This window comes from Mobula hypostoma, chromosome 14, assembly GCF_963921235.1.
Source record: "Mobula hypostoma chromosome 14, sMobHyp1.1, whole genome shotgun sequence".
Taxonomy (NCBI): domain Eukaryota; kingdom Metazoa; phylum Chordata; class Chondrichthyes; order Myliobatiformes; family Myliobatidae; genus Mobula; species Mobula hypostoma.
In genome coordinates, this window is record NC_086110.1 from 3,442,514 (window position 1) to 3,466,890 (window position 24,377).

The 24,377-nt window shown below is 39.8% G+C and overlaps 1 protein-coding gene across 1 annotated transcript in view; it reads right to left on the reverse strand.

Annotated features, from left to right (window-relative positions):
* hydin (HYDIN axonemal central pair apparatus protein) overlaps positions 1–24,377 on the reverse strand; it is a 977,428-nt gene that overhangs the window by 814,271 nt on the left and 138,780 nt on the right. Inside the window, exons 7-8 of the mRNA XM_063066586.1 lie at positions 19,199–19,323; positions 2,356–2,557 (exon numbers count right to left, since the gene is read on the reverse strand). Of these exons, the coding sequence (XP_062922656.1) occupies positions 2,356–2,557; positions 19,199–19,323 (327 nt within the window). The remainder of the gene's footprint in view (positions 1–2,355; positions 2,558–19,198; positions 19,324–24,377) is intronic.

The following is a 24,377-nucleotide window of genomic DNA, read 5'->3' on the forward strand; positions in this document are numbered from 1 at the left end:
TCTACAAGGATCGCTAACTCTGCGATTCCCTTCTCCATTCGCCCCTCCCTATTAACCTCCCTCCCTGCTAGCGGTCTAAGTGCTACATTTATATACACACCTCTCTGACTCCCATTCAGGGCCCAAGGCAGTCCTTCCAGGTAAGCCAACTCTTCAGCTGGAAATCTGCCAGGGTTGTCAATTGTGTCCAGTGCTCCTGATGAGGCCTCCTCTACATGCTGAGACCCATCATAAATTTGGGAACTGCTTCATTGAGTACCTCCGCTCCATCTGCTACAAGCGAGATCTCCTGGTGGCCAAACATTTTAATTCCCGTTATGACGTTTCGGTCCATGGCCTCCTCTTGTGCCTAGAAGAGGCCACCCTCAGGGTGGAGGAACAACACCTTATATTCTGTCTGAAGCCTTCAACCTGATGACATGAATATCGATTTCTCCTTCCGGTAAATAAATTTCAAACAACACCCCACTCCATTCCCCACTCTAACCTTTTACCTCTTCTGACGTGCCTATTCCCTCTGGGTCAACTCTCCCTTCCCTTTCTCCTATGGTTCACTCCTTTCTCCTATCTGATACTTCTCCTTGAGCTGTTAACTTTTCCCACCTACCTGGCTTCACTTATCACCTTCCAGCTAACCCCATTCCCTTTCCCCCCAACTTTTTATGCAGGCATCTTCCCCCTTCTTTCTCAGTCCTGAAGAAGGATCTCACTATGATCTGAACTATGAACTATTTATTCATGTCCATTGATGCTGCTTGTCCTGCTGAGCTCCTCCAGCATTTTGTGTGTGTTGCTCAGGATTTAATTTTTTGGTCAACCCCTCAGTCTTCTTACTTGCTACATGCTTTTAACTACATCTTAATGACCGCAATAATTTGATTTTGTTGGCCCTTCCAAATCTACTTAAAGTGGTCTTGTTCCTAAACTCTTTGTGCTTGCCTCATTTGGGCAGCATGAGTATTTCTCTAATACTCTAAGATTTGGTGAAGAAAAAGGATTTGGAAAGTAGATAAAACAGGCAGATTTAACTACTTAATGAATGCTATTCATCTGACCTCAATCATACCCCCAACTACACTGTAGTGCCCAGATAGTGGGCATAGTCATAGTTCAGGCGTTCTTTCTTAAGATAGCAAAAGACTGTTTTGATGACAGGGTCATTGGATTGGTGTGTTTATGTGAAAGAAAACATTGGAGTGGCTGAATACCATAGCAATATTGCAAGATGTAGGGTAAAGCTGAGGGAGCAAAATATCAAAGCAAACAATGCTAATTGCATATTGAGAAACAACCACCAAAGAATTTAATAAAATCTCTAAGGGGAGATTGTGGGAGAAAATGAGATTTTTAGCCTGGCAGAATATCTTTATGAGAAATAAAGTTTCATCATATTTGACCCTGATCTTAGACATGGCAAGGTACGGATTTGCTTACATACTATAAGCCAGGAGTGGCCAACCTCTTACATTCCATGCGTCAAATTTTTTCACGCACGAGTTCAGATGCGATTTTTTCACGCACAAGTTCTATATTAACATATTTTAAAAAGAATGGAATGGGGGTACAAGAATTGTATGGCACATCTAAACTCGTGAGTGAAAAAATTGACGCATGGAATGTAAAAGGTAAAGCACTCAGGTAGGAAATTTTTGTCTGTGAGCCAGTGATCATTATGAACACAACTGAGAGAGGGGAGTTGAATACTCTGAATATAAGTGGATGGGCACAAGGAAGAATGCTGAAACATTCTAAAACTTCCAACAGCAGTAATCTCTTATGTTTATAAAACAATCCAAGGAGAATAGTCATAATGCTTTTGTTTTTATGGGTCATTGTTTAGGAAAGCCTCCATACACCCTAACCAGATTACCAAAGTAGCAACTTACTTTGCTCTGTCCTTCAGCCAGTGGTGACCCAGAGCAGCAGTTGCACAGATCACAAGGAGTAAGTATAGTCTATTCAACCATCCAAGTATGCTCCACCATTTAAAACAAGGCATGGTACACCCCAGTTATGCGCAGTTTTCAGATCTCCAGCAATGGCAGTACCAGCAGAGAACAGAAGGCCAGGATAAGAGTTTAATCACTCTTTAAAGTGGATCAGTGATGCACAACAGCAACATTATTTAAAACTTTACTTAATAGTAGTAGCACTCTTTTTATTTAATCTGCAATTCATCCCACATTCTCCCCTCACTGCATTTTCAACCCTTTGCATTTCAATAATATATAATTGATAAAAATTGCTAACTGTTTCTGTCACCACAAATGCTACTTGATATGATGCATATTTTATTCACTTTATATTTTTATTTCAGCTTCACAGCATCTTTTCCTTTTAAAGTATTTGCTTTACCTAATTTTCTGCTGATGCTCCTCCTCTGGGGTTGCAAAAGCTTTCCACTGGAAGTGTACTATTATGTTGCTTCTGTTGCAAATGGACACCACTCTCTGGTTGGCCAATGTTATGTAGGTCTTCTCGATCATTACTGAGCTTTTGTCTAGTCTTACATTTACATCCTCTGCAGCTCCATATAAATTGACAAAGATGTCCTCTCCTGAAATGGAACATAATGAAAATTTAAAGTGATTTTTTTTTAAAGAACAGACACACTTTCACTTTATTTCACTGTGTTTTGCATTAACAAGATAGGACATGCTGCTCAGGAACTTTATGGTGCAATAATTGGATTTTTTAAATTGAAAACACGAACTACACTTCATTGGAGACCTCACATTCTTGAAGTTGGAGCAACACACAATCTGTTGGAGAAACTCAGTGGGTTGAGGAGCATCTGCAGCAGGGTAAGGAACTTTAATATTTCAAGTCAAAACCTTACACCAAGACCTGCATCAGAGATCCTCCAGCAGATTGTTTGTGATTACACCTCATTATCTGTAAAGTGCCTTTGCATTTTCTTTGATCATGCAATATGCAAAATCCAATTTATTTTATGACAGTAGTATAAAGAATCCAACCTTATGACCCCGTCGTGAGAGGTGGAAGCGTGTAAGACTGGCCAATAGGGCACTGGTGAAGCTGTATAGGACAATCTCCTGTACAATGGACGTGGTGGACTGCAGAAGCATTGATGAACTCCAACCATACTATCTACTTCAGAGGATAATGTAGGTGGGATGTCATCCATGACCTCTGCTCCACTGGGAGCTGAGGACCCAAGAAAGTAATAAAGGGAATAAGACAACAGCTTGGAAGTACATTTGTGCTGGTTCTCTGGTGCATTTTCAACCTTGCATTGCTACGGGCAGAAGTTCTCACTTGCTCTAAAAAGGCAACAATTATACCAGTGCCAAAGAAGAATGATGTGAGCTGCCTTAATGACTATCACCTGGTAGCACTCACATCGACAGTGATGAAATACTTCGAGAGGTTGGTCATGACTAGACTGAACTCCTGCCTCAGCAAGGACCTGGACCCATTGCAATTTGCCTTTTGCCACAATAGGTCAACAGCAGACGCAATCTCCATGGCTCTTCACACGGCTTTAGACCACCTAGACAACATAAACACCTACGTCACGATGTTGTTCATCAACTATATCAGAATTTAATACCATCATTCCCACAATCCTAATTCAGAAGTTGCAGAGCCTGGGCCTCTGTACCTCCCTCTGTAATTGGATCCTCGACTTCTTAACCGGAAGACCACAGTCTGTGCGGATTGGTGATAACATATCCTCTCCCCGACGATCAACAATGGCGCACCTCAGGGGTGTGTGCTTAGCCCACTGCTCTACTCTCTGTATACACATAACTGTGTGGCTAGGCATAGCTCAAACACCATCTATAAATTTGCTGATGATACAACCATTGTTGGTAGAATCTCAGGTGGTGACGAGGGGGTGTACAGGAGTGAGGTATGCCAACCAGTGGAATCGTGCCACAGCAACAATCTGGCACTCAACGTCAGTACAAGAACTGATTGTGGACTTCAGGAAGCGTAAGACAAAGGAACACCTACCAATCCTCATAGAGGGATCAGAACTGGAGAGAGTGAGCAGCTTCAAGTTCCTGGATGTCAAGATCTCTGAGGATCTAACCTGGTCCCAGCATACTGATGTAGTTATAAAGAAGGGAAGACAGCAGCTATACTTTATTAGGAGTTTGAAGTGATTTGGCATGTCAACAAATATGCTCAAAAACCTCTATACTGTAATTACACCGTGGAGAGCATTCTGACAGGCTGCATCACTGTCTGGTATGGAGGGGCCGAAAGAAACTGCAGAACATTGTAAATCTAGTCAGCTCCATCTTGGGCACTAGCCTACAAAGTATCCAGGACATCTTTAGGGAGCGGTATTTCAGAAAGGCAGCGTCCGTTATTAAAGACCTCCGGCATCCAGGGCATGCATTTCTCTCACTGTTACCATCAGGTAGGAGATGCAGAAGCCTGAAGATACACACTCAGTGATTCAGGAACAGCTTCTTCCCCTCTGTCATCCAATTCCTAAATGGACTTTCAAGCTTTGGACACTACCTCACTTCTTTTTAATGTACAGTATTCCTGTTTTTGCACATTTTTTAAAAAATCTATTTTGATTTACTTGTTTATTTATTGTGTTTTATTTTATTTATTATTTTTTTCTCTCTCTCTGCTAGATTATGTATTCCATTGAACTGCTGCTGCCAAGTTAACAAATTTCACGTCACATGCTAGTGATAAGAAATCTGATTCTGATTCTAACATCATGTAACCAACACCACTAAAGCAGTTTTGAGAAGCTCTAGAAAGATCATGAAACTCAGTTGTGCTCATTCCATTGGGGTCCATCACCTGATAAGGTCAAACTATAATGCAAGCAACACCCTCTAAGTTACAAGAGTGTGCTGACAAGTAAATGTGCACATGCACCAATGATGAGAAGGAGCTGGGAGAGGAATCAGTATAGGCTGGTAAAGAACATTGTGCAAGGGTAGTTCTCACAGGAAGTTACCATGAGGGTGACAATAAGGTCATGAATATTGTCTCTGAATGCCTGCATTAAATCCAAATGTCCCTACCAACCCAGAATGCTAAAGTCACACTTGGGAAAAATTGAGGATTCTCGAAGCAATTTCTGTTTTCTGTAAAGCAGGAGAGAAGAGTCAAGTGTCTATATGTGACAATTTCATCATAAACAGCTCGAAAGGTCCTGAGTTTGTACGTTAGGTTTTCTGAGTGCACACTGTAAGCACGTTCATGGAAAAACCCACTTGCCAAATGTGTTAGTACGCGGTGGGGGGGTCCCTCTAAATGGTGGGTGGATGAGGTGTACAGTCCCACTTCCTTACACACTGACTACAGTCCTTTGTGGGAATGAGACCCACTCTCAGGGTTTCATAACCGGTCATTGTTGTTCAGCACGCTAAGGGCTCAGCATAAGAGTCCAGCTCGGCTTTGGAGACAGGGCTCTGGAGACAGGCGGATTGAAGGTCGGTGTCATGGTGTGTCCTCGGGGGAGTCAAAATATCTATGGCTGTGTGCCCAGATCTTTGGGCACAGAGTTTAAAAAAAGCGATGTAACAGATTGTTAACATTGTAAACCAGCGAGTTGCTTGTTATGTCTCCTCGCTCACTGGGAAAACTGAGCTACCTTTTTCTCCCTTATTAGGGAGAGAGAGAGAGAGCCTGTGGTATGTCGAATACCAGGTGATATGTGAAGTCTCTGGGGTAACTGCAGGACTGTCTTTGCTGTTGCTTTGCTCATGCTTGAGTGCTCGGTGGCGGGTGCCAATGCTTTTTTGCCCGTGGGAGGGCCGGGGGGGATTTTTGCTTGCTGCCGCTTACACACGGGAGGGAGGGGAGCTGGGGGGGACTTTAGGGTTCTAACAATTAACTATCGTTCAATCTTTGGGGCACTCCTCTGTTTTCATGGATGGTTGAGAAGATAAAGTATTTCAGAATGTATAGTGCATACATTCCGCTGACGCTAAATGTACCTTTGAAACCTTGTGTTAGATGGCGTTCTATTTCATTGGTCATTTCTCATCAGATGAAGATAGATTCACTTCTCAACATGCAGGACGTCAAGCAATATATTTTGTGGGGTAAATTTGCAGAAACCGCCGTATGCTGTGAGTTAGTTTTCTCAAGATTGCAACACTTTATATGAGTGCAGAGGAAATGTATCTGATCCTTTAAATAACTCTGCTATGAAGCCTTCAGCATTAATATAAGCTGATTCTCCAGTGAGTAAACACAGACAGTTGATATCTGAATCATTGTGGTTGAAAATTAATAGATGGGATGTCAGATGTAAGCTTTTTACACAGTCGTAAGTGCATGGAATGGCTTACCAAGGATAGTGTATACTGTAAACAGATACATTATGGGCATTTAAGGGACTCCTAGATTGGCACATGGATGACTGAGAAATGGAGGGCTATGCAGAAGGGAGTGGTGAGATTGAGTTGAGAGTAGGTTAAAAGGTCCACCCAACACGGTGGGCTGAAGGACCTGTATTATGCGAGTGTTCTATGTTCTAAAGACAAACCACTGGATTTTGCATCATCTAGATAAGCTGAATGCACCCAAAAAATGCCAAGGTACAAGAAATCCTTGAGCTGAAATGGTTGTACAGCATGAATGAAAGGCCCAAACTCTTCCTAAAATATTGCTTAACATTGCACTGATGTAATTTTCATCTGTCTCTGCCTCTGTCTTTCCAGTCATGTCTTTATAAATTTCAAAGTCAGATAGTTGAATGGTCATTAATATAACAGCAAGCAAAGTCAGATTAAGGAAAATTAGCAAATGGTAAAAAGGGCGCTGTATTTCAGAACGCCAGTGAGCCATATTTGGATCTGGATATGGAAAATGGAGTTTGCATGTTCTCCTTGGGAACTTGCATCCATCCACATTCATATTATTGGCCACTGTAATGTATGCCACAGAAAAGTTTAATAAGAAAGGGGTATTGAAGTGCATTTAAAAGAATAATTGTAGACTGCAGGGAAATAAAAAAAGGGGCGATGGGATTGATGAGATTGATACCTGAGAGATAACACGGGTTCCATCACTGGTGTTAGAAGATTTGAGTGGTGCATCTGAATAAGGTGGGATAGGTGTGTAGAGGCGAGAGTTGAAAGAAGAGAGAATAGAGGGAGGGCTCAGAGAGATGGTATGTGGTGGTGAGTAGGATACCTTACACACCAGAAGCAAAAGTGTAAATACTCAGCATCCAACTCTTTCAGTGAGAATGGAGTAAATGCATGGTACAGTCCATCTCAGCATTCTTATCTATTGTCTTCTATATGTAGATCCATGCAAAATAGCTTGGTTTCCATCACCTTAGACAATCCTCAGGGCAGGATTCACTCTGTTAAATCTACGTAGCAGCTTTTGTGTATTGTTATTCCAATGACATAGGAAGATGGCGCTGGTGAAACCCAGCAATGTGCTGCAGGCAGCTTATAAAACTTCTAAATATACTTCTGAACTATCCTCAATGCAACCTGTAGCATGTAATTTCCCTTTAAGTAATGTATTTTTGAACAGTCATAACAAACTGGCAATTTCACAATAATGTGAAGGTATATTACCATGACTGAAAGACAGGGAGCAGGGAAGGACTCAAAGCCAGACTGAAATGCCAGGAATTGAACTTCCTTTACCCAGCATCTCGTTAGCAAGTGTACAGTTGCTGAAGAACAAGATTGAGGACCTGAGGGCAATATTGCTGTATCAGAAGGAAATGAGGAAATGCTACATTCTGTGTTTCACGGAGGCATGGCTCACTCTAGACATGCCGGATATGTTAGTAAGACTCAAGGGCTTCTCAATACACAGGTAGGATTCGTTATCTGATTCTATTGTCACTTCAAGGAGCCAAAGTCTGAAGAAATTGGTAAAAAGTGCAGTGCTGAAGGGAATTTTGCCCTACTCAAAGTACAGGCACCAAAACACTGCTTAACCTGGTAAGTGCTTTTAGCATTTGCTGTGGTTTCAAAATTCATGCATTTGCAGTTATTTTTCTGCATTTCAATTCCCTCTGCAGTGTCGTTACATAGAAACATTGAAACATAGAAAACCTACAGCACAGTACAGGCCCTTTGGCACACAATGCTATGCCGAACATGTACTTTAGAAATTACCTTGACTTACCCATCGCCCTCTGTTTTTCTAAGCTCCATGTACCTATCCAGGAGTCTTTTAAAAGACCCTATTGTATCTGCCTCCACCACCATCACCGGCAGCCCATTCCACACACTCACCATTCTCTGCGTAAAAAACTTACCCCCGACATCTCCTCTGTACCTACTTCCAAGCACCATAAAACTGTGCCCTTTCGTATTAACCATTTCAGCCCTGGGGAAAAGCCTCTGACTACCCACATGATCAATGCTTCTCATCATCTTATACACCTCTATCAGGTCACCTCTCATCCTCCATCGCTCCAAGGAGAAAAGGTCAAGTTCACTCAACCTGTTCTCATAAGGCATGCTCCCCAATCCAGGCAGCATCCTTGTAAATCTCCTCTGCACCCTTTCTATGGTTTCCACATCCTTCCTGTAGTGAGGTGACCAAAACTGAGCACAGTACTCCAAGTGGGGTCTGACCAGGGTCCTATACAGCTGTAACATTACCTCTCGGCCCTTAAATTCAATCCCACAGTTGATGATGGCACACAGTCAACCTGTGCAGCAGCTTTGAGTATCCTATAGACTCGGAGCCCAAGATCCCTCTGATCCTCCACACTGCCAGGAGTCTTACCACTAATACTATATTTCTGCCATCATATTTGACCTACCAAAATGAACCACTTCACACTTATCTGGGTTGAACTCCATCTGCCACTTCTCAGCCCAGTTTTGCGTCCTATCAATGTCCCACTGTAACCTCTGACAGCCCTCCACACTATCCACAACACCTCCAATCTTTGTGTCATCAGCAAATTTACTAACCCATCCCTCCACTTCCTCATCCAGGTCATTTATAAAAATCATGAAGAGAAGGGGTCCCAGAACAGATCCCTGAAGCACACCACTGGTCACCAGCCTCCATGCAGAATGTGACCCATCTGCAACCACTCTTTGTCTTCTGTGGGCAAGCCAATTCTAGATCCACAAAGCAAGGTCCCCTTGGATCCCATGCCTCCTTATTCTCTCAATAAGTGGTGCATGAGGTACCTTATCAAATGCCTTGCTGAAATCCATATACAGTACATCAACTGCTCTACCTTCATCAATGTGTTTAGTCACATCATCAAAAGATTCAATCAGGCTCGTAAGGCCTTTGACAAAACTATGCTGACTATTCCTAATCATATTATGCCTCTCCAAATGTTCATAAATCTTGCCTCTCAGGATCTTTTCCATCAACTTACCAGCCACTGAAGTAAGTTACCTGACCTCCTGATTCTTCCTAGCATTTTTAGATTTTATTTTGTGTAAATCATTTCCTTTTAGGCTTCATAACATTAATAGGCATTCTCCCTATAATACATAGCTCAGATAGGCAAGGGAATCTTCCGTTAAAGCTGTTTCTGAAGACCATAGCAGAAGGACGGCACCAGTGACCAACGCGACTAACGGCAATGTCCAGCATACAGATCAGAAAACTACTTCTTCTTCTTCTACTCGTACAACCAGTCTGTATGTGCTTGGGGCCTTTTAATTTACCTATTGATAATGGGCTTTTGGGCCAACTGAGCAACCTGACGATTTTGCTCTCTCTGAGGGAATTTGGCAGGGTTAAGAACGAGTTTGAGAACAGAGAGTATGGCCTAATGGCAGAGCATGAACCCATGATCGGTTTCAATTTTCGACAACTCATCGATTAAAGCATCAAGCAAGATTGAATCCAATGAGGAGGAGAGCAGAAGTCAAGTGGGTGTTCAGCACTATCTGTTTGCTCACTTCTCCCTCGCTCACTTCTGCCAGAGGAGGGTGCAGGAGTCTTAAGTCCTGAGCAAGGTTTGATCGGTGCAGTTTGTAGATTGGAGTCATGGAGAGGATTTGACTCATCTTTAGAGGACTTTGCAGTTCATGTTATATGTGTTTCTGGTTTATGGTAACTCCTTTTTCTCATTATTTTGCTTGATTCTGATCGGGACGGACTGGTTCTGCAGCCTGCAGTCAACGAACAGCACAGCGCTAAACTGAACTCAGCTAAACTCAAGTGAATATTCTTAGAATGTTTCAAGGACTCTACGGCTTGATGTTTAATATGCTGTGTGTTATTTGCTTGTTTTTTTGCCATTAGAGCAATTTGTTCTTTTTTGTGGATTGATTGTTTGATGTTTTCTTTGAACTGGTTCTGTGGTGCTTCTTTGTTTCGTGGTTGTCTGCAGAAAGACATACTTCAGGCCTGTTTACTGTGATAATAAAGAGACTTTGAATCCTTGAAGAAACTTTTCCACCTGAATTTTAGCAAAGAACATTCTCTGAAGTACTGATGCATAAGAAATATTGACTGAGACTTTCCACTTGCTACAGGGAAAATTTAATCATCAGGAAAAGGGCTGATTGCCAATGGATATCAAGATTATTCTAGCAGCAACTACTGAGCAAAATCGTACATTTTCCTCATAAGAGAAAAAATCTAAATGCAGCTTCTTTGTTGCTTTAAGGTATTTACTGTTTTTATGTTTTCAATTTACTGCTGTTTATCATTTCTTTTAGTTAATCTCTCTCTTCTTCTCTCCTTCAATCTGCTTCCAACCAACTGAGGTGGCACTACCAAAATAACCACTGGGAACAGATGGAAACATATTTCTCATCACTGTTTATCTTCATAGCATTTGTTGCCTTTCAGTTTTGTTCTTTTGGCTGACCTTGACCTTGACCTCAACAAGTTTTTGTCAAGGTGGCTCTAGCATACAACGCTCCCTTGCTCAACATCTTCCAGATAGCTCACGAAATGTCTGTTTTGCTTCTTTTACGTCTGTTTTTCACCCTAAATGTGTTTCTGGGACTGCTAGAGCCTATGAATTACAGTTTAGAGATCGATTGAGCGATCCAGCACTTTGCTGACTCCGAGAAAATTCCAGGAAGTGAGAGCATGCCTCGATGCAAAGCAAGTTTGAGGCAGGGCACGAGACTACGTTCGACTCCATTTCACCGGTTAAAGCGATCATTAATTGCCGATTAAAACATTGAGGGAAGACTTCCACCTGCTGCCTAATGGAGTGACACACAATTTGTGTGGCTGCGTTTAATTCTCCCTTTTCCCCAGTTTAATCTCTGAATTTTTAACTTTTATTTGTCGTATCTTAGAGGGGAATAGTTGTCATTATGTCACAACCCTTAAGAAGTGGAAAGCAGCTTTCTGAATCCAGCAATGGAAAGGGAAAAACTTGGAAAGAAAAATCAGAAGATATGCCTGTCTGGGCTAAGCGGTTAGAACATATGTTGATGGCTCTCGACAAGAAAATAGAGATGAAGTCGTTTCGACAGAGTTTTCATCTCGTAGAGAAAAGTATTATTTCCTTGAATTCTGAACTTAAAGAGTCGAAGCGTCAGATAGCGGATATTTCAGCCCGCTTGGAACAGTCTCAACGCAAGATTATCGATCTGGAAGCAAGATCTCGTCGGAATAACATTCTAATTGTTGGACTGAAGGAAGGATCTGAGCGTGGGGATTTATTGGACTACTTTGCTAATTTGTTTCAATCTCTGTTTCCGGGTATTTTACCCCAGCCTCCCGACATTGAAAGAGCGCATAGAATTTTCACTTCGAAATCTCAAGATCCGAATAAACCAAGGTCAGTTTTGGTCAGTTTCTTTGTTTTAAAGTTAAAGATCAAATCATAAAATATGCAAGGAAACACAAAGTTTTTAAATTCAAGGGTTCCGAGATTCGTTTTTATGAAGGTTATCCACGGGAAGTTAAGGAACAGCGATTCAAATTTGTTCCAGCTATGAAGATAGCCCATGATAAGGGATTATTCCCATCACTTCGCTATCCAGCCCAGTTAAAGTTATTTCCTAAAGATTTGACTCCGAGTGTTTTTTTGGATCCCCAAGCAGCATTGGACTATGTTAATTCTATTTTGGAAGTGGCCGAGGTCTGAATGGTATTAGGTCTGAATAATTTTCCAAAAGAAAACAGGCTTTGAAGATTTCTGATATGTTGAAGATATCCTTTGATCAATGGGCCATTTAAAGAAAATGTGAACTTCTTGATTTGACTGATGAATGACTTTTCTGAAATCTGTTTGGTATACCGAGTGAATTAACACAGCGGACAGATAGTTAACTGGTTTGATTATTTGTTTTTATCCTTCCTTTTCTTCATTAGTTTTTATAGTTTATAAAGACCTTTTCTTATATATATATATATATATAGAGTGAGGAGTGCTTAGTAAATAGATAATTAGTCTCAGTTTTTCTTCTAAAAACAGTTTTTTTTATTGGGCAGTAAGTCAAAGGGATAATGGCACCGATTTTTCTTCATTGGAGATTACATAGACATTTTTCTTTTTGATTAGGTTTAATTTTATTGCTTTGATGTCTTTGGAGATTGTTTTTGCATTCCCCAGTTTATTTTTAATGATTAAGCATAAACATCTTTTTTTCCCTCAGCAGGGCTTTTTTATTTTAGGGTCATGTGTTTTTTTTTTGTAAAGGGGGGGTAATTAAGGAAAACTTTTAAAATCACTATTTAAATTGAGCAGCTCGCGGAGTTCTGTTTCTTTTTTCTTTTTCTATGGGGACACATTCCGGCCATTTCTTCTTCTTTGCCAGATTTCTAACTTTTGGGATGGTGGGAGGATTGGGGGTAGTTTTGAAGTATAGGTTTCATTGTAGGATTAATTTCATTTTTTTCAGTTTTTTCTTCTTGTATTTTTTCCCATTACGGAGTTCTGGAGCATGCGTGTTTTCTATATCCTTATACTTATCACCGCCATTTTTGATTAGCCCGCATTGGTATGCGTGTATTTATGTGTTAAAAATATTTTATGGTAGTTAAACAAATAAACGTTATTAGTTGGAATGTACGTGGCTGGAATCACCCTGTTAAGCGAAAGAAGACTTTTAAAATTATTAATCGATTCCAACCTGATATAATTTTTGCTCAAGAAACGCATATCAGAACAGGCGATCAAAATAGATTTTTTTTAATGTGGAAGGGCCTTCAATATCATGCCACTTGTCAAAATAAAACAAAGGGAGTATCTATTTTTATTAAGTCCAACATTTTATTTATTCAAGAAGACATTGTGTCAGATACTAATGGTAGATTTTTAATTGTCAAAGGAACAATTTGTAATAGAAAAATTGTCCTGGTTAATCTACATGGACCTAATGTAGATGATCCTTCTTTTTTCAAAACGTATTTGGTTTATTGCCAGATTTAAACGAATATATGTTGTTAATGGGTGGTGATTTTAACTGTTGTTTATATGCTTTGATTGACAAGAATTCAACCAATCAGCAGCTTCCGAGTTGTTCAGCATCACTTATTAACTCTTCTTTAATTGATTATGGTTTGATCGAAATCTGGAGAAATCTACATCCTAATGATAGAGGTTATTCCTTTTATTCACATGTTCACAAAAAATATTTGAGAATTTATCATTTTATAGCTGATTTCCGAATTTTTGTCCCAAGTCTAGAAATGTGAATATGACGCTATCGTTGTTTCGGATCACGCGCCTTTAAGCTCAGCTTTTCAATTGAATGATGTCGGTATTGCAAACTTGCCTTGGTGTTTTCCAGAAAATTTATTACAAAGTTCGGACTTTGTCAAATTTATTGAGACTCAGATAAAAGATTTTTTTCTTTTTAACAGTACGGGAGATGTGTCGAAATTGATTATATGGAATACATTTAAAGCATATTTGCGAGATCAGATAATCTCCTATTTAGCTAAGCTTAAGAAACAGACAAAAGTAGAGTTAAATAAGATTTCAAAACAAATTAAAGACTTGGATCATATTTATGCAATCTCTCCTAACACTGATTTATTTAAACAAAGGGTTGAACTTCAATCACAATATAATTTACTATTAACTTATCCGATTGAAAGAAATTTGTTTAAATTGAAAAGTCAATCTTATGTGTTTGGAGATAAAAATAATAAACTATTAGCATCCCAATTAAAGGCAGCTAGAGCTAAAAAACAAATTTTAAAAATTCGTAAGGGAGACGGTAGTTTAGCTTGTAATTATGAAGACATTAATAAAATTTTTCAAGACTTTTACATTGAACTTTATAAATCTCAGTTTCCAGCTGATCCTTCTAAAATGAATGCCTTTTTACAAAAGATTGATTTTCCTAGAATATCTGTTGAAGATCAACAAACTCTTGATACTCCTATTACTGAAAAATAAATTCAGAAAGCTATTCTTTCAATGCAATCTGATAAAGCTCCTGGATTGGATGGTTTTTCTGTAGGATTTTATAAAAAAATTGAAAAATTGCTTTCTCCAAAATGCTTAAAGATTCTTTTCTGTTAGGAGAGTTACCTCCCACATTTTATGAAGCTTCTATTTCTTTAATTCTTAAGAAAGATAAAGACCCTACTGGCTGCTACTGACCTATTTCAATATTAAATGTAGATGCTAAAATTCTTTCAAAAATAATGGCTAATCGACTGGAGAATATTCTAGCTAAAATTATTTCTCAGGACCAAACAGGTTTTGTAAAAGGTTGTTATTCCTTCTCTAATACTCGGAGACTGTTAAATGTTATGTACTCATTCTTTTCTAAGACTCCCCAGTGTGTTGTTTCCCTTGTTGCTGAAAAGGCATATGATAGAGTTGAATGGAAATACTTATTTAACGTTTTAGAGAAATTCAACTTTGGTACTAATTTTAATAAGTGGATTAGAATGATAAATAAAAGACCTACTGCATGTGGCCAAGTGGTTAAGGCATTGGACTAGCGACCTGAAGGTTGTGAGTCGAGCCCCAGCCGAGGGAACGTGTTGTGTCCTTGAGCAAGGCACTTAATCACACATTGCTGTGCGACGACACTGGTGCCAAGCTGTAAGGGTCCTAATGCCCTTCCCTTGGACAACATTGGTGTCGTGGAGAGGGGAGACTTGCAGCATGGGCAACTGCTGGTCTTCCATACAACCTTGCCCAGGCCTGTGCCCTGGAGAGTGAAGACTTTCCAGACACAGATCCATGGTCTCGCAAGACTAACGGATGCCTTTACTATACCGAACAAAACTGTCAATTTATTAGGTTATATATTAAATATTTAAATATTAAAATCCTTTAAATATTTAGGTAACATTGTCACTAAAAACTACAGAGACCTTTATAGAGCTAATTTGGTTCCTTTAGTGGATTTTATGAAGCAATTATTTTGTAGATGGAATCCACTTAGACTTTCGTTAGCTGGCCAAATTCATGCAGTTAAAATGATGATTTTACCAAAATATTTATATGCATTTCAAAATATTCCTATTTTTTAAACTAAGAAGTTTTATGATCAGGTTGATTCTATTATTTCATCTTTTGTTTGGAATAATAAAAGACCAAGAATTGGAAAATGTCATTTACAAAAATTAAAAAAGGATGGAGGTCTTGCTTTGCCTAATTTAAGAATGTACTATTGGGTGGTTAATATACGTTATTCGTGTTCTTGGTTATATTGGACCAATAAAAATGAACGACCACCATGGGTTGATCTGGAAATGAAAGCTGTGAAACAATTTTATTTAAGTTCGTTATTAGGAGCTTCTTTACCTGTCCAACTAGCCAAAATCTCTACTTTAAATATAAATCCTATGATTAAGCAGTCATTACGAATTTGGTACCAGTTTCGTAAGTTTTTTAATCTTAAAACATTTAACCTTCTTAGTTTAATTTATCAAAACTATTTATTTAAACCTTCACTTAGAGATCCTACCTTTTCTCTTTGGAGGAATAAGATCTGCTTCAAGAAAGCCGATTGATGTCCTTTGAGAAATTAGTAACTAAATACTCTCTTTCACACTCACACTTTTTGCAATATCTTCAGGTCAGACATTTTTTACAAGAAAATTTAAGTAATTTTCCATATATACAAGATTCTGACCTGTTAGACATTATTTTAAAAATGAACCCTTTAGTGAAAGGTTTTATTGGGAAAATTTATAATTTACTATTACAACAGGATAATTATCCTCTATTTAAGATTAAGCAAGATTGGGAAAGAGAGTTTAACATGACCTTGATAACTGAGGATTGGTTGCGAATTCTGAAGTTGGTTAACCCTTCTTCGATTTGTGCCAGTCATTCTCTAATTCAATTTAAAATTGTACATTGTTACTACTTGACAAAGGACAGACTATCTAAAATATTTCCTAATGTTGATAGTCAGTGTGATATATGTAAAACTGAGACAGCTACATTGACACATATGTTTTAGTCGTGTTCTGTATTGAAACAGTTTTGGAAATCTATTTTCTCTACAATTTGTAAAGCCTTAAAAATTAATTTACAACCTAATAAATTGACAGCTTTGTTCGGTATAATCCCTCAATATATTCATGGTATTTCTATATCAGACCAACGTGTAATTGCATTTGTTACATTATTGGCCAGAAGGGCTATTTTATTGAAATGGAAAGATGCCTCTGCTCCCACTTTGATACAATGGTTCGCTCAGGTGATGTTATGTCTTAGCTTGGAAAAATCTGAAGTCGAACTTTTGATCCTCGATTTGACTTTGAGAAAAGGTGGGGTTCTTTTGCACACTACTATCATCTGATTTGAGTTAATTAAGATGGTTTCCTTCTGATTCTTGTTTAAATGGATTTGAGTTGGCGGATTGATGTTTTTCTTTTTGGAAGCTTGTATGGCGTATAGCTCCGGGGTTGTGCTCCCAATGAGTTTTTTGGGGGGTTTTTTTGTTAGTAGGGTTTTTTTGTTTTAGTTAGTAAGGATTCTTTTTTCCTTCTTTCTTTTTTCCAAAACAAAAATAGTTTTAACATTTTATTTTCTCTTATTATTATTGATATATTGTTTAGCTTTGTTAATCAGTTATTTGGTAATTGAATTTCTCATTGTACATATTTACATGTTGACTTGATTACTTTAATGTATTTTTTGTTGATCTTCAATAACAATTAATAAAAAAGATTTAAAAATAAGAAAAAAAACATTGAGGGAGATTGAAACATTGAGGCGAATGCAGAAGGCGAGTGAGAGTTCAGCACCGACTGCCAACCTTTTGACAGTTGCCGAGAAGGAGTCTGCGAGCGGCCCATCACTGTGGCAGGCAGGTAGGCCTCTCTGCCTTGTGTGGTGTCCCCCTCTTTCCATGAATGCTGGTGATATTGTAGGATGGTATCATGGTTCTGCATTTATGTATTGGACTATTACATTTATGGACTGTGGACATTTTCAGACATGATTTTCATATTTTGTGTTTTTTATCGTCCGTACCTTCTCCATTTTGTTGTGCGAGGGAAGGGTGTTTGAGGGTTGATGTTCTGTTGTGTTCTGTTAGTTTTTTTTTGTGCAGGAGAGGGTTGATTTTTTGGGGGGGAGTCAATTTTCCTGTTCCGGTTAGTGCTTGGGAGGGGTGTTTGGGGGGGGGGGGCGGTTGATGATAAGGATGCTGTTATTTTTTTGTGCAGGGATTGGGTTTGATGTTTCTCTCTAAATAACTTTCATGTTCTTTCTTTGTTTCATGGCTATCTGGACAAGAGGAATCTCTGAGTCGTATATGGATACGTGCTTTGATAATAAATTACACTGACGGACTTTTAACATCGTAAACCAGCGAGTTGTTTGTTATGTCACCCTGCTTGCTAGGAAAAACTGAGACACCTCCTTCTCCCTTATTAGGTAGAGAGAGAGCCTGTGGTATGTCGAATGCCAGGTGAAACACCAAGTCTTTGAGGTCACTGCAAATCTTTGCTATTGCTTTGCTCACACTTGAACGCTTGGTGGTGGGTGCTGATGTTTTTTTTGCTGGTGAGGGAGGGGGGATCATTGCCTGCTGCAGCTTACGCGCAGGAGAGAGGGGAGCTGGTGGGGGGGACTTTGGGGTTCTCGTGTTTAACTGTCATTCATTCTTTGGGGCACTTCTCTGTCTTCATGGATATTTGCGAAGAGAAAGTATTTCAGGATGTATATTGTATACGTTTCTCTGACATTAAATTGGACCTTTGAACCTATATTTCCAGTCACAGTGGTGTACTGAAGGAACGGCTCAATGAAAATGATTTACTATATGTAGATAAAATTCTACTATGGTAATGGTGCATATACACGCAGCGGCCTCTCGGGAGCCAACCAAAGGTGCTTTTTTATTTGTTAACTGTGTTTTTATACATAGTAAGGCTATCCTTGACACCAATAACTACATGTACAGCAGGTCTACTGCATCAACGAGCTGTTCATTGTTCAGAGTAGCCAGTCAGAGTGTCATAAGAGCAGCTGGTGGTTCAGAGAAGGCAAGTCAGCCTGGTGGGCTGAGAGAGTCAGGTCGGGCCCTCAGGCTGAGGAAGGCGAGTTGGGCCCTTGGGCCAAGAGAGTCAGATCAGGCTGTCAGGCCAAGGAAGTTAAGTCAGGCCACTGGGCCAAGGGATATGAGTCTCGCCAGTCAGACAGTAGGGCCGTAGGGCCACAGGAAGAGCTGGATTGGGGTCAGAAGAGCTGACCTGAATGCAGACCATGCTGCTGCCTGCTACTCGAAGGCACTGGAGTTGGTGCCTTCGAGTTGGCACAAAGGCAGTGTGTAGTGCAGCCATGAGTGACTCTCTGAGGCATTTCTTTTGTGATCACAAAACCCCGTTGGACATTGATTGCCACAGACCTGCTTCCCTTGATTGGTGGCGAGGCAACAGTGTCGCCTCAGTTGTAGCAAGGACTAGGCCTCAAGCTGCAGGCTTGTGTTGTAATATGGTGTCCGTGCTCATTTGGAGGTGGCTTCGCCTGTTGGTGCTGCCCTCCAGTGCTGGATTGGTGGAATTACAGGCTGGTCAGCCAGGACCATCAGTTTGCAAGACATGTCACTCAGGGTCTTGGACTAGAAATGTGTTTTCTTACATGACTGCTTTTTTTCTCCTTTTTCGCTATTTTGAATGCGGGTGTATGTTTTTGCACCTTAGCCCCACAGGAACGTTGTCTTGTTCAGCTGTATCCATGCATGGCTTGAATGACAATTAAGCTTGATTGATTTGCTGTGCCATGATCATACTAAAATCGGTTCTATACAGTACAGAACCTAGTATACAGTAAACTAAACACAACTAAAATATTACATGTTAGAAATTGCAAGGTAGCTGGTGGTGAATTAGACAGTGGCCTTACCTGTATCCAAGTGTATCATCAGATCCTCACTGTGATCGCCAGTAGACTGTGGGATAAATTCTATTGTCACTTGCATACTCTCCCCAGCATCCAATTTTCCATGAATGGGTACCACATGGAATGGCCTGCAAACAAGGAAATAAGGAATAGCGGACAGTGTAAGGCACAAAGATTTAACAACTGAATCGATGAACATATTATTAACTGCTGGTTGCACTTTTCCTTCTTTGTTGCAAAGACCTCTCCTCACTGGCAGTGTCACATTAATTTATTCTTCCTACAGTAGCAATTTATTTATTAAGAATTCAAATTCTTATTTATTCTTATTCAAGGTTCAAGAACGTTTACTGTCATTCTTCAGTACACGAACAAAATGATTGCTACTCCAGATCCGATGCAGCATAAAAAAATCAATAAGCATAAAGAACACAATAACAAAAGACAAAAAAACACAATAAATATGAAAACAATGCTATTAAGTACAATGCACAATTAACTGTTATATACATAGACTGATTGTATGAACATAAAGTGATGCAAAGTGGTGTTGGAGGATGGTGGGGTGGGTTCATGGATAGAGATGTTGACCAGCCTGATGACTTTGCAACAGTAACTGTTTTTGAGTCTAGTGGTCCTAGCATGGATACTGCATCGTGTTTGCCATGATGGAAGTAGGACAAAAAGTCCATAAGCAGGGTAGGTGGGATCCTTCATGATATTGTTGGACTTTATTTGGCTCCTTTTTGTATATGTGTCAGTGATGGTGGATGGATTAGTGCCAGTAAGGCACTGGGCAGTTTTAATGAAGAACTGTAGAGTCAGGGAAAATGTCACAGCAGTGCTCAGTCAGGACACTGGGTGCTTATGGGTGGAACTGAGGAATAAGAAAGGTATGATCATTTTAATGGGGCTATATTATACATCACTCAAGCGCCTGCAGGATTTAAAGGAACAAATTTGTAGAGAGCTTGCAGACTGTTGCAAAAAACATACGGTTGTTACAGTAGGTGATTTTAACTTTCTATATATTGACTGGCACTCCCATGCTGTAAAAGGACTGGATGGGATACAGTTTGTCAAGTATGTTCAGGAAAGTTTCCTTAAGCAGTACAAAGAATTCCCAATGAGAGAGTGTGCAATACTTGATCTTCTATTAGGGAATGAGACAGGACAGGTGACAGAAGTTTGTGTAGGGGAACGCTTTACAACTTGTGAACATACGCCATTCATTTCAAGGTAACTATGGTAAAGGATAGGTCTGTCCCTATGTATATATGCCTTTCAGAATAAAAGGCAAGGATAAAAGATTCCGGGAACCTTGGTTTTCAGAGATAGTGAGGCCCGAGTTTAAAAAAAAAGGTGTATTGAAGGTATAAGCAGGTAGAAACAAATGAGGTACTTAAGGACTATAGGGAATGCAAGAGAACACTTAAGAAAGAAATCAGGAGGGCTAAAAGGAGGCATGAGGTTGCCCAAGCAGATAAGGTGAAGGATAATCCTGAAGGATTCTACAGATATGTTAAGTGCAAAAGGATTACTAGGGACAAAAACAGTCCTCTGGAAAATCAGAATGGTTATCTATGCATGGACCAAAAGATGTAAGGGGAGATTTTAAATGCATTTTGCATCTGTATTTACTTGGATTATGGACACAGGTTCTATTGAAGTGAGGCAATGTAGCAGTGAGGTCATGGACCCTATACAGATTACAGAGGAGGAGGAGTTTGCTGTTTTTGAGGCAAATAAGGGTGGACAAATCCCCAGACCCTTGGAACCTGTTGGAGGCAAGTGCAGAAACTGCAGGGGGCTTAGCATAGATATTTAAATCATCCTTAGGGACAGGTGATGTACCAGAAAAATGAAAGATAGCTAATGTTGTTCCGCTGTTTAAGAAAGGCTTTAAGAATAAATTAGGAATTTATAGGCAATGATCCTGACATCAGTAGTGAGAAAGTAATTGAAAGGTATTCCAAGTGATTGGATAGATGAGTATTTGTATAAACAGGGAATTCTACAGATGCTGGGGTCAAAGCAACACTCACAACATGCTGGAGGAACTCAGCAGGTTGGGCAGCATCCGTGGAAACGAACAGTTAATATTTCGGGCCAGAACGTTGACTGATCGTTTCCACAGATGCTGCCCGACCTGCTGAGTTCCTTCAGCGTGTTGTGAGTGTTGCTTTGCATAAACAGGGACTGATTACAGATAGTTAGCTTGACCTTGTGCATGATTGGTTGTTCTAACCAATCTCATGGAGTTTTTCAAGGAAATTACCAGGAAAATTGATGAAGGCAAGGCAATGGATGTTGTCAACATTAACTTCAGCAAGGCAATTGCCAAGGTCCCACATGGGAGGTTGGTCAAGAAGGTTCAGTTGCTTGGCATTCAAGAAGAGGTGGTAAATTGGATTAGACACTGGTACTGCAGAAGAAGCCAGAGAGTGATAGGACATGGTTGCTTCTCTGACTGGAGGCCTGTGACAAGTGGACTGCCGCAGGGATAATGCTGGATCCATTGTTGTTTGTCATCCATATCAATAATCTGGATGAGAATGTGGTTAACTGGAATAGCAAATTTGCAGATGACGCCAACGAGTGTAGTGGACAGCAAGGGAGACTATCAAAGCTTGCAGCAGGATCTGGACCAGCTGGACAAATGGGCTGAAAAATGGCAGATGGAATTTAATGCAGACAAATGTGAGGTGTTGCAATTTTGGAGGTCCAACCAGGGTAGGTCTTACACAGTGAACAGTAGAGCACTGGGGTGTGTGGTAGAATGAAGAGATCTGGGAATAGAGGTTCATAATTGATTGCAAGTGGCATCATAGATAGATAGTGTTGTAAAGAAAGCTTTTAGCTTTCATAGATCAAAGTACTGAGTACCCGAGGTGGGATGTTATGTTTAAGTCGTGTAAGAATGTTGGTGAGGCCTAATTTTAAGTAATGTGTGAAGTTTTGATCACCTAATTATAGGAAAGATATAAGTAATGTTGAAAGAGTACAGAGAAAATTTACAAGCATGTTGCCAGGGCTGGAGGGCCTGAGTTATAAGGAAAGATTGAATAGGTTAGAACTTTATTCTCTAGAATGTAGAAGATTGAGGGAAGATTTGATAGAGGTATAGAATATTATGAGGGGCATTTTTCGTTCATTATGTGCCATATCGTATGACATAGGTGAGCATGGTCTTTCGATGACCAACATTGTTCTTGGTAGATTTTTCTGCAGAAATGGTTTGGCACTGCCTTCTTCTGGGCAGTGGCTTCACAAGACAGGAGGCCCCAGCCATGATCAATACTCTTCAGAAATCATCTGCCTCGTGTCAGAGGTCACATAACCAGTACTTGTGATATGCAGCAGCTGCTCATATAACCATCCACCACCAGCTCCATGACCCTAATCAGAGAGCTAGACCGGTACTACACTTTGCCCAAGGGTGAACTGCAGGCTAGCAGAGGGAAGGGCCACCTTACACCTCTTTTTGTAGAGACGTATCTCCACCCCACCGCCCAAATCAGGGGTACAGATAGGGTAAATGCAAGCAGGCTTTTTCCACTGAGGTTGGGTAAGGCTACAGCTAGAGGTCATAGATTAAGGGTGAAAGGTGAAATGTTTAAGGAGAAAATGAGGTGAAATTTCTTCACTCAGAGAGTGGTAAGAGTGTGCAAGAATTTCAATTTCAATGTTTAAGAGACAATGTTTAAGTGCACGTATGGGAGGCAATATAGAAGGCTATGGTCTGGGTGCAGGTCGAAGGATCAAGGCAGTTTAAATGGTTCAGCATAGGCTAGATGGGCTGAAGGGCGTGTTTCTGTGCTGTAGATTTCTGACTCTGTGTCTCTAACCATATGCTATACTCTCAAAACAAGATTCAATAACTCAAGATAGATATGAGAAGAAATATATTCAGAGAGTGATAAATCTTTGAAATTCTCCATCCAAGAGGAACGTGAAGTCCCAGTCACTGTACTGTATATTCAAGACAGAGGTCAATAAAGTCAATTGGAATTAAAGGATATGGTACAATCACTGTTCCCTCCAAGCTGCACGGGTGCATGGCCACATGGTAACTGAAATGCTCCCACACACATAGCCTTCATTGCCGTGCAACTGGAATTTTCTTTTCTATACGACAAAAACATTGTCACAGAAATATTGCAGCAATACTGTGATTTCAAATTTGTCATTTCTGAGGAAGTTAACACTAGTTCAATTAAGACGTTCACTGATATATTGAATTACGTGCCTAGCGACAAAAAGTTTGAATAACTGTCAATTCTTGTTGACATTGTTGGAATACTTCGTGCTTCTAGTGCTGATTGTGAATGTGGATTCCATCTTTTAAATCAATCAAACGTAATTCCAGAAACAGACTAGAAGTGGTATATTTGGATGATCTCATGAGGAATGAGACGTATCTTTCATTTGGTTACTAAATTAATCTGGACAGTGTTTATAAACAATGGACTTGTAATAAAGACACACAAGAGAAACTACAGAAACATGATAGATTTTTGTTGTACTGTATTTCATTACACCCTGCAATTAATAAATAAAATCAAAGGTATGTGATTTTCAATTTTCATTCCAAATATTCATAGTATTTGAAGTGCTGTGCAGTTTTCAGGCCGTGTAAAAATTTCCTGCGCAGAGCAATGGTTGGTCCATGCAGCTGTAAAAATAATTGGAGGGGAACATTGGGTACAATACAGAGAAGTAGCAATGATACTCTAACATCTTCACATAAAATGATAGAAGCTTTCAGATGGAAAAGAAATCACAAGAAAGGATATAAATTTGAACTATTTTATATGAAAGGTCATACATTCGCCATACATACAATGAAAGTTGTGTCATTATATATTAATTTAGCAGGAATGAACTCCAGTGAGATTTCAGAATATTTGCTAGCAGTTTGCAGATAGTGCAGATGTAGATTTCTAACGGGATCAACATGAAAGCAGTGCCTGTGTCATGGATTATTGGTACAATAGTTTTCAAACATCTCTCCTACACCACTTGCTATAATCCTTAGATTGAGTATCCTCTCTAAATTTCTCTGCCTCTCTCTGTGCCTTTAATTCATTACCTGGATCAATGTTAAGCATAGTTTGGTAATTCCCCTGTGAAACACCTAACAACATATTGTTGTTTAGATATGAAATATAAATGGAAGTTA